This window comes from Suncus etruscus, chromosome 2, assembly GCF_024139225.1.
Source record: "Suncus etruscus isolate mSunEtr1 chromosome 2, mSunEtr1.pri.cur, whole genome shotgun sequence".
Lineage (NCBI taxonomy): Eukaryota > Metazoa > Chordata > Mammalia > Eulipotyphla > Soricidae > Suncus > Suncus etruscus.
Window position 1 is genome coordinate 78,988,355 of NC_064849.1, and position 12,016 is coordinate 79,000,370.

Consider the following 12,016-nt stretch of genomic DNA (forward strand, 5'->3'; position numbering starts at 1 on the left):
TTTTTACTTGTTGTGGTGGTATTCATTGGCTAAGTGATGTACGCAGCCACACTCCTATGGCTCCACCCTTTCTGAGTGTGTCGACTTGCCTCCAAGGGAGGGGAGTCCTCTGTGGATGAAGCCTCTCACAGGATCAAATTTTATGCCTGAGCATGCAGCAGAGAAGACAGTCTGGAGAGAAATGCTGGGCTTCAGTGATCCAGCACAGTTCTTAGTGTAAATTTTTCTTCTTGTTGCGATGGTGTTCCTTCCTTAGAAAGAGCGCACAGCTGTGTAGTGAAGTGGAGCAGCAGTGCTCTTCTGGAGCTTCTTTTCGGCCTACTCCCAAGAGTTTCACGCCACAGGACAGGAGACAAACACACACAGGCAGCACTCACAATTTTTTACAGTCCTCAAAATTATTCTTTTTTTTTTTTTTTTTTGGTTTTTCGGGCCACACCCGTTAGATGCTCAGGGGTCACTCCTGGCTATACGCTCAGAAATTGCCCCTGGCTTGGGGGGACCATATGGGACGCCGGGGGATCGAACCGTGGTCCTTTCCTTGGCTAGCGCTTGCAAGGCAGACACCTTACCTCTAGCGCCACCTCGCCGGCCCCTCAAAATTATTCTTAAACTGTCATCTTAAGACAAGTCATGAGGGGGCCGGAGAGATAGTACAGTGGTGTTTGCCTTGCAAGCAGCAGATCCAGGACCAAGGTGGTTGGTTCGAATCCTGGCGTCCCATATGGTCCCCCTTGCCTGCTAGGAGCTATTTCTGAGCAGATAGCCAGGAGTAATCCCTGAGCACTGCCAGGGTTGGCCCAAAAACCAAAAAGAAAAAAAAAAAAAGAAAAAAAAAAGAAGACAAGAGATGAGGACAAATAATGCTTAGTTTATAAGTCAGTTGGTCTTTAAGGATTATGGATTCATTGATTATATTAATAATGTTGCACTGGTGATGGGTGGTGTTCTTTACATGACTGAAACCTAAACACAATCATCTATGTAATCAAGGTGTTTAAACAAAAAATATATATATATAAAAGATGCATTAATAGTTTTAATGTGTGCCAAGATGATATAGCATTTTAATCTGGTTAGTTTAACATTTTAAATTTGTTTTTAATTTATTTAAAGAAAATATAAGTTACAGTTGTGGCCAAAAACCAACAAGTTTCTGCTAATAAACTGTGACACTCTCAAGCAATGTAAAATGACCTGAGTGAGCATAATAGTCATAAAATAAAACGATATGAGTGATGAATATTTAGATTACCTCTCACATGTAACCCATATGCAGTATTCAAGAAGAAAAAAAAAATGGATGAGGTGAATATCTTTTTTCTATCTTCCTAGGAAGTGTGATATGCCCAGCTACCTTAACTTTTTTCATTCCCAACATTACAAAAAGTATTTGTAGATCTTTGTTCTTCTTTGGCATGTCTCTGGGGGAGGTGAGAACTTTTTTCTGAAATGAAATTTTACTTTCTGAAATGAAGGTGAACAGTTTCCAGATGATAAATAGCTTTGGATCTCTCACCTGGCTAGACAGGGGCTGCTCAACTCACATTGGGCTGCTAAAGGAAATTCCCAGCCTTGTAAAATGTTATTCCTCTTGCTGAAATGGCAACAATCAAGCCAGCAAGAACAAATGACTACCCTCAGGGAGAAGAAAGGAATAGAATATCAAGTATGCTTGTACCATATGGGACTTCTGCAAAAGAAAATTTTCAACAGTGTACAGAGTTTTAGATAATCTTCATCTTGATGTTGTGAATTTTTCTGTTTATTAACAATTTTTCAAACACAATCTAATGTCTTTGTAAATTAGAGGATGGCCACTCTGATAATGTTCCCAAGAGTGGAGCTAGCATTAATATGAAATTAGACAGTTATAATATAAGAAACATGACGTTAGATGTTCAGTAATTTATATAATTTCCGTATTCTTCAAGCTCACATTTAGTAAAAGTTGTAAGTATGGCAGAGTATAATAAAAGGAATTCATTTCCTACACATGAAATTATTTTAAGGAATCCCATATAGCATTTTTTCTCACACTCATTTTGTCCCATTCATCTTGCTGAATCCTGTGTGAATAAAAGTTATATTGTTATTTTAAAACACATGCACAGAGTACCAAATTATCCTACATTCTTTATAATAGATTCTAAAACTGACATTTTTATCACATATCCATAACTACCTTCAAATTTATAAGTGAATGTCCTTTATGGGAACTTTTTCCTTATATTAAAAAATAACTGGCAAATAGGTCTGTTATATGAGTTATAAGGATCTTTACAGTAAGCAAAGCATTATTTTATGCTGCTACTCATGTTCAGATGTATTTTATGACTAAGAAGCCATGGTCTCAGGGAATAGTAGAGACTTTAGGAAGTCTCTTTCCCATTTTCTCTTTCTCTCTTTTCCTCCTTCTCTTTCCCCCCCCTTTGTAGAAACCATGATGTTGCTGAAGGAGTATTATATATAGCCTTATTTCCTTTCAGTTCCTAATTCAGAGTTCTTGTCCACAGTAGTCTTTCCCATCTATTATTCCAAATATTAATTTTATTAACACTGCCATTGTGGTTTCAAGAAACTTCTTATTTCAAGAAATTTTGAATAGACACCACATTTTATAAAATAATCACAAATAAGTAAATATTAAAATTAAAATCCTCCTAAACTTAAAGGTACAAATGCTAAACCAAATTCTTAAAGTTAGTATGGATCAATATTTCATAAAAATAAATAATATTAAAAACAACTTTGTGAGTGTAGAGTAATAGTAAAGTATGTAAAAAATTGTCTTGTTTATGTCTGACCTGGCTTTAAACCCCAATAACCCATATGGTTTTCTGAACCTGCCAGGAGTGATTCTTGAGCATAGAGCCAGGATAAATGTTGAATACAGCCAGGTGGGGGGCCCCAAATCAATAAATACATATACAAATAAAAAATAAATGAAAAAGGCATTACAATGATAGAAAATTGGATGTGGATCACCTATTAAATAATGAGAGATTTAAATGTTTTGTCCTTTTTTTTTTGGATGTGAGTATAGACAGAGGTGTTTATTCTTGGTTCTGTGCTCAAGGATCATTTGTGAAGGTGCTTGGGGACCATATGTGTTTAACTGTGTTTAATTAGCTACATGAAAGAAAAATACCTTAATCTCTATGCAATCTCTCTGGCACAGACTTGTTTTAATTTTCTAAATTAGATATTGATATGGTGATTATACAATTAAATGCATTTATTTTAAAGGAAAGCAAAAAGAATATGTATTCATAGCCCTGATGAAATGGTTTGGAGAACATCAGCAATTTAACTTGCAATTTGTGCAAGTGTAAAAACTTACATCTGGTGAAACAATTCCAAATAAAATACTTGGAAGTATTTATATTCAAAAGACTAAAGATTAGTAGATAGTGGAACAAGTATGAAGGAGACTAAAAAAATGCCATTGACTAAGTTGAGGGGAAAATGCATTCAGGTAAATTACAGAGATGACCTGATATTAGGCATGTAGGGTTCTCCTCTCACATGGAAGTACATTGAATCTACAAATACATACTTAGCATATAAAATGAGGACATATAACAGAATTATGTAAAAAATATAGAAAGAATTATGGCTATAAAGTCATCCCATTATGGCATAAAAGTCTCAATCCAAATAAGTGAAATTAGTAGAATCATTTTAAAAGGGTAAAAGTGGAAGGCACATTTCTACCTCTCTAGATTCTTGTGAGTTTGGATAAATAAACATCAGATGGATAAGAAAGAAAAAAGGGGAAGCACATGTAATAACATACTCAAAGAGAATTAGCTTGTCTGTAAATTGTAAAACAAAAGAGGTGTTTCCAAGTGATGAAGCATATTTGACTGTCTTTAAGTTTAAAACAGTCAGGTTCACAAGCAGAAAAGAGAAATTCAAGATACATGTACATATGAATGGGATTCCAAAACTATTTTTCTAGGTCACTAGAGAAAATACTTTTGTTGGGAATAGGACAATAAGTCTTGAGACAAAGAAAGGGACTCTAGGACATCAACAAATTTGTTTCACATGCAAAGGTGACAGAATGGGAGAAGGCTTCTATCCTAGATATTGTGAAAGAAGCAAAGTTGACCCCAATATTTATGGGAACTCTACGATAACTTGCATTCCTTCCATTCATTTGATTACAAAGTTAAAATTAAACCAATAGCTCAAATTGGTATACTTAAATATACATAGACAACAGAATTCTTTTTATATTTAAGGAGAGCCCTGATACTGATGACAGCGATGCAGATTCTAAAACCAGAAAAGTAATTCTGAAGGCATAGATAATTCAGAGGAAATACATATAAATATACAGGTTGGTCTAAAACATGCTCAGAAATTCCCAAGTACTAGAAACAAATGATTCTATTAAAATAAGCCCAATAAATCAAGGAATATTAAGAATGAGTTTATTGGTTATATATTTATATATGTTTTATGGGCAAACTAACTTTAAAACAGTTTACAGATAATCAAGAAGATTTTAAAATGAATAATGGAACAAAATAAGTTTTACATATAGAAGCACATATCATATAACATTAGCATATGAATTCCAGAATGATAAAAGAGAAAACATTAGAGGAAATATTTATGCTCATACTGATAGTAGAAAATTCCTTGAGAAGCTGAAGGAAAATTGCTTTTGAATTAAAATAAAAATACCAAGGGCCCATCCAATAAGAGAAACAAAAACAACACAACCATTATCCTTGGGAACAGATACTTGCACAAATGCACATAAAGCAATAATTGAAGACATTATTAAGACTACCAAGATAAACAATGAGATTCTAAATTGTTTAGAGAAAAAATGTAAAATAGCTTCATTTCAATGGAAATAGAGTCAGACTTCACTTTAAAATTGGCTCCTAGAGGAAAGGAGATATATGTCATTTAGTGAGGAGAAATTATTTCCAATTCAGCATGATATACCAGCCAATAATTATGTGTGAGGGATCTCTCCACACCACTTCTGACTTGTAAGAGTCAAGTATAAAATCTAACAGAGTTTGCAGAATCAAAGGGAAAATTGTATTATAAGCTCTTTCCTAGTATGGTGTTAAAATTTCAGTGTCTTATTTTGAAAAAATGCTTAATAAATTTTATATAAGCAAAAATGCATTTTTCTTTAAATAGCAAATCTTGCATAATATAAACTAAAAATAGTTTATTCAATAGTCTGTAGCTTATTGTGGTACTTATGATGCATGATTAGTAAAATATGTTCATTACTTTTGAACCTATACAACAACTTAAATATTTATTAAGAACACTTGTGGGGCAAAAGCTCCAATTTTTTATTGTGACCTAAATGAACAACAAATCTTTCACAGTAATATTTAAGGTACATAATGACAATGAATCAGGGTCATTCCCACCACCAGGGTTGTCCTCCCTCCACCCCTGTTCACAGCCTGTGTCCCATTAAATTAAATTGGGAGATATATAGACAAAATAGTTTATCATCTGTGGGATTTAAGAAAAGAAAAAGACAAAATGGTAATAATACCCAGAGACAATAGAGATGAGGGTTGGAAGGACCAGCTCATAATATAAAGCTTACCACAAAGATTGATGAGTGCGGTTAGAGAAATAACTACACCAAAAACTATTATAATAATGGTAGTGAATGAGAGAAATAGAATGCCTGTCTTAAAGACAGACCGAGGATTGGGGGTTGAGGGAGTTGGAGGTATGGGTGGTGGAAGATTTTACTGGTGAAGAAGGTGGTACTTTTTATGACTGAAACCCAACTATAAAAATGGTTGTAACCACGGTGCTTAAATAAAGATAAAAATACTTTTCTAAATTAGAATTTCTTCTCATAGTTTATCCTCTCCTCTCCTCTCATTCCTGGTAGCCATCCCCTATTCTAGGAAAGGCTCAACATAAATTAACTCATGTCTGGACCTAGTAATATAAAATACATTTTCTTTTTGATGTATACTTTCAACCCAGAAAAATAAAAATAAATTCTTTTATTTTAAAGTTAGAATTTCTAAGATGAAATTAGATAGATACTAGTATTTAGCTTTAACTTTGCTTTCTTGAAACTTTGATGCACTAAAATCCAGATTTACTTACCCTCTGAAACTAGACTTCTGTATCTTTTATTAGCCTCCTTTGGCATCTCATTTTCACGTTCTATCCAAAATGACTTAGAAAACACCAGAACATCACTTCTGCAAAACAACTGACTGGACAGTGCATATTTCAGCATCTATCACTTGAATCAGTATGTTTCTGGAAGGATCTTTAAGTGTCAATACTAAAAGATGCTCTTATTAGAGTGGTCTTCATCAGTCAGCAAACAGTCTTTAAGCAGAGTGCTATATGTTCTTTAATAATTAGGCAAAGAGAAATTTTGCTATTATTTTTAAATTTTTATGAAAAGAAATAACTGGAATGGTGATTTTTTTGATGCACGGTTTAAAATCTCTGGTAAAATGACATTATGCAATTTCATAGTTAATACAACCCGAAGATGAGATAAGTCAAGTGAATCCTCTTTCTATAGTATTCCTCATTCTCTATGCAAATGATAATCAGAGAGAGTTTCACAGAGTAAACCCGCTGGAATTCCTTTGCTGAAATATTTATATATATGTATATATATACATATATTGAACAGATAATAAATAATATATATTGGACAGATAATTTGTCAGTGGAACAGCAACTTTCATCTTAGAGCTGAAAAGCTTATTTTTTTATTTAAATGTGAACTAATACAAAAGTTGTTATTTTGCTAAATAAAAATTATTTTGGTGGCCAGAGAGAAATACAGGGGTTAATAAATTTACCTCAGAAACTTTAATTCCCAGTGTGGCTTATGGTCGTCAAGCAAGCCAGAAGAGATCTGAGCTCAGAACTAAGAATAGTTTCTAAATATCACTGGGCCAAATACACCTATAAGAGCTAAATTTTTAGAATTTGTCATTATACTTAAATAACATTTTAAAAGTCATATTTTAATAATTTTAGATCCATTTTCAAAATTTCATTACAATGTATTCTTTTTGGGTTATTGGCAAATTAATCTAATTTATAGTCTTGTCCTTTTTTATTTAAGATGTCCTTGTCTTATATTCAAATTTATTTTGAAAGACAAATCAGTACTATTGAATATATATTGAATATCTTTATCAGCATAGTTTTAATTTGTACTCTGAAAAGCCTTCTTTGTATTTTGAAACAAATAAATAGAATGCCTTTTTGTACAAACCAAGTGACTATCGGCCCCAATTACAGTATCATAATTCTGAATTATCTTTTCTTTTATTCTCTTTTTATACTATTTAAGTATGTCTTTTACTATGATGTAGTGAATTATAGATGTGTTGATCTGAAAATAAGAGATTCTAATTTTTCTATAAGTTTCAGACATCTAAAAATAACTATAAATATTCTTTTATGTGAATCTTAGAGTCTAACCAATGACTCTAACAAAAATTTGGTAGAAAATTAAAAAATGTCATTAGATTAATAACTTGAAATAGATGTGTATATAAAAATAAGATGTTCTACAATATATCCTGAAACCATCCTAATTTCCCTAATTTTTGTTCAAATGAAAACACTGTTTACTGAGTTTCTGTTTATTGTTTGTAGAGCTCGTTTTCTGATATCTATGGACTAACTTATTTTTATTATAAAATAATTTAAATTAAAACAGTGAGCAAAGAAGCCAGAGCAATAGCGCAGCGGTAGGTCGTTTGCCTTGCACGTGCTAGCCTAGCACCTACCGCAGTTCTATATGGAGTCCCATATGGTCCCCCTTGCCAAAATCGATTTATTTTTTTCCTTTTTTTTTCTTTTTTTGGTTTTACAGGCCACACCCGTTTGATGCTCAGGGGTTACTCCTGGCTAAGCGCTCAGAAATTGCCCCTGGCTTGGGGGGACTATATGCGACTCCAGGGGATTGTACTGCAGTCCTTCCTTGGCTAGCGCTTGCAAGGCAGACACCTTACCTCTAGCGCCACCTCGCCAGCCCCAGGATCAATTTCTGAGCACAGAGCCAGGAGTAACCGCTGAGCCTCACCGGGTGTGCCCCCCCCCCAAAATAAAAACTGAGCAAAGAAAAAAAGTAGCTCATATTATTTAAGAAAAATATTCAAGAAGGAATATAAATGTGAAAAATTGAGTGTTCTAACTAGTTGGAATTATTTATTTTGGTGTATTTGGGAGTTTCCTAACTTTGTATAAAATAATATTGACTTAAAGCTAGATATATAATGTATGCATATAATATCAAATTAAATACAGTTAGAGGGTGATGCTTATAAGTGATTATTGTATATGTTTCATTAGATATTGATTTTTATTTATTTTAATGTGGTATTGAGAAAAGAAACAGTTATTTTTCTGTTAAAAATGTAGACTAAATTTGTTTATAAATATGGGGCAATCATTTAATGCTCTGTCTTTCTCTCTCTCTCTCTCTGATTTCTCTCCTCAAAGCTCCATTCTGACTTAGATAAAGGAGAAGGCACTGTTAAATATACCCTATCAGGAGATGGCGCTGGCACAGTCTTTACCATTGATGAAACCACAGGGGACATTCATGCAATAAGGAGTCTGGACAGAGAAGAAAAGCCTTTTTATACCCTCCGTGCTCAGGCAGTAGACATAGAGACCAGAAAGCCCCTGGAACCCGAATCAGAATTCATCATCAAAGTACAGGATATTAATGATAATGAGCCAAAGTTTTTGGATGGACCTTATGTTGCTAGTGTTCCAGAAATGTCTCCTGTGGGTGAGTAGGAAATCCAACATTTTGTCATATGCTGCAAAGCCTTTTTCAACACTTCTATTTTACAGTTCGGCATGACAACTTTATATGTAGCCCCACAGATGATCCTTCTACTGTAGAGGGTAAAACTATTTTAATTCATGTTAAGTGTTAGAGGAAACAGTCATTTCCACCATATATCATATAATAATTATTGCTCAAAGTAAAATTTCACTAGCATATATCACATCCAAATAAAGGCCTTTCCATAAAGAATTATTTTACAATTTTTGTGGATATTGATGGATGACATCATTCTCTTTCTGAGTGCAATAGTAACATCAACAGTTCAGAAGTAAATTGTGACATCATTATTAAAATATATTCCAAATAAGTCTTTAGTATCTTAATCATTCCTTTATATTTTGTTATTTTATTTGTTTTTGCTATACTCGTCATTAAGCCAGCAGCCTTACTTAGGCAAGGCAGTTTTCTACCACTGAACTACACTCCTGGCTTTTCATTACAATATTTTTTTAAGATATGGGATATTATGAAGCATTGTTTAAGGGATTTGGGAGCCATTCCTGGAGATATTTAGCCTACTGAACTGTGTAGTCTGATGCATCATCATTCTTAATGATTCAAATATAATATAAATTCACATTTCAATTCACAATGTTCCAGAACATGGATTTTTAGGTCAATGAGTGCAGGACTCCAGTTTTATAAAAAATTTAAATCATGATTTGTATTCTGTGCTCCCTTCTGGCAATTAATGTATTGTAAAGTCAATTCCTTACACAAAAGGAAGATAAAGCTACTCATCACTTTGAAGTTATGACTAAACTCTTGAATCTTATGTGCCTTGTTGCTAATATTTTCGATGTCTGATATTTCTCAGAGGTTTGACTGCCCTGAAAATACCCAGCCATATGAGGAAGATGGTATAAGAGACCTGGAGAACAGAAGCATGTAATTGTCTGTAGGAACTGCCCATGAACTTAACACACTTTTACATTAATTTTTGTCTGAGGCCTTTTTTAGGCATTCAAAACCATCTTATTTTGACCTACAAAATCAGCTCAGAGGAGTTCACATAAACCTAATAGTTTAGTGTGCATACTCAGGTATGTGAAGTTGCAATTTCATTTCTGCTCCATTTTCTAGCTTTTTTATGCATTTGCTGATTGCTAAATAGTTAGAAGTAGAAATGGAAAGAAGCATATCTTATATAAAAGTAGTTCTTGAAAATGGGAGAGGCATTATTGTTTTCAACTGTGCCATAATTAACAGGACAACAAAGAGTAATATTTTTAGGGAAAATGAAGACTTTTCAAGATTAGTGTATATTTAGCATGACAATTAATATATTTAATACATAGATGATTTAATCTTGCATTATATTTAATTTGGAAATTAAATTAATTTGGAAATTAATTTGCTTAAATATAAGATTTTCAATGATTACTTACTCAAGCAGTAGCCTCGAAGCAACTCTATGCATCTGCCAGGTTATACATTGGCAAATTACACAGCAAAATTATATCTTGTTACTAAAACAATTATGATCATAGTGGCAAAGAGAAAGTACTGCAGACCTGGTGCTTGTTTTGTACATTGCTAATGTGGGTCTATTCCCCACTAGCCCTTATGGTCGCCCAAAGCACTACCAGGAGTGAGCACTAAGGACAGAGTTAAGACATCAAGGTATAGCCTAAATCCCAAACCACCAAACAAAGAAACAAACTAATCTTAGGTCATTTGTTTTTTCAGTTAGGTAAGGAAAGAGATGTCTAAACTTATTTTTATAAAGGCTCCCTGAAAGTAGAAATAAAAATAAAAATAAAAAGATCACTGATTAACCTTATTTAGTTGGAAAACTAAAGTGTTTCTAATAGCACCAGAAGCTGTTACTGCCTTTCTCAATCAATTCAGGGATTCCCTAGGTATTAAGTGACCCACTTTGGGAAAAATATATAACTGGGAGGAAATACAGAATCTAAGCCCTTCTACAAGTAGATCACAGCTCACTTGCACCTGAAGAAACAAAGAAATTTGGAAAACCAGGAGGGAATAGATGGATGAGAAAATTTGCTCTCCAAAATTGTGCTATGGGAGAAAACGAGATTTCAGACATATTTCTGAAAAAATGTAGTCCTTTAAAATGTTCTTCATGTTCAGTTTTGAAGCTTATCACTGGTCATTTAGTAAACTTCTAATTTATTAAAATAAGTTTCATTAAATGCAATGAGTTTATCTATTCCTTTTGGGCTACACTTAAGTAATTTAGTCTTTACACACTAAGAAGTCCAATTATTACACACAAATTATGTATCTAATCTGCACTAATTTCCAATTCCCTACAATCCTACATATGTACAGGAATGCAGATACACATAGCATACATATATAATCACACATAAATTGCATATACTTACACATATAAATTACATATATAAATTACACATAATTTAAAACAATCATTACATTTATGGAATTACTTTTTTGGGGATTTACATAAATGACCTAAAGCTAACCAAAACTATTAGCACTCATTACTCATACTTATGTTTCATTCACGAATATATGTTTCATACAACTTATAATTAGTTTGGAATCCTAAATAATTTTACACCAAAATGAACTCTTTACTCTAAATGTTTGTTTTTATATCCAGTCTAGTCACATTCTCTATCTATATATTTACTTAAAGTATCAATATTATATTTTTCTTGTTAAAGACAAACTTACCCTGGCATAGTATAGCTATTATGGGAAGCAGATGGTCAATTTTATACTAAAATGAGATATTATTAAGAAAACTTCTTTATTTTCTTAATAATTTACAATGTTTTTATTTCATTATAGTAAAACAGAAGAATCAACAAGTTTAAAAATACATATAGAGAGAGGTTAGTATAAAAAATTAAAAATACATATAAAGGAATAGTTTACTTTATGATACAAATGTTCAATAAACATTAATGCATTGAAACAAATAGTATTATTCAAACCCAATTGAGACATAATAGAGAATATTCATATGACAATATGGTTAAAATGGTTAAAAATGTACTGATGTAAAATGTACAATGTGGCGACTATACAATCTGGGAAATATAGCGTGTAGTGTTGGTAGGTTTTAAGAAAAATAGAGATTTTTAAAAGTATGGAATTTTATAAGAATAGCTAGGCTGAAACTTGAATTAAATTTTAGGTAATTTTTGAATAATTTAAGCAAAAGGT

General features: G+C 32.7%; 1 protein-coding gene across 1 annotated transcript in view; it reads left to right on the forward strand.

Annotated features, from left to right (window-relative positions):
- CDH12 (cadherin 12) overlaps positions 1–12,016 on the forward strand; it is a 1,029,254-nt gene that overhangs the window by 795,680 nt on the left and 221,558 nt on the right. Inside the window, exon 5 of the mRNA XM_049768382.1 lies at positions 8,497–8,791. Coding sequence (XP_049624339.1) covers positions 8,497–8,791 — 295 coding nt within the window. The remainder of the gene's footprint in view (positions 1–8,496; positions 8,792–12,016) is intronic.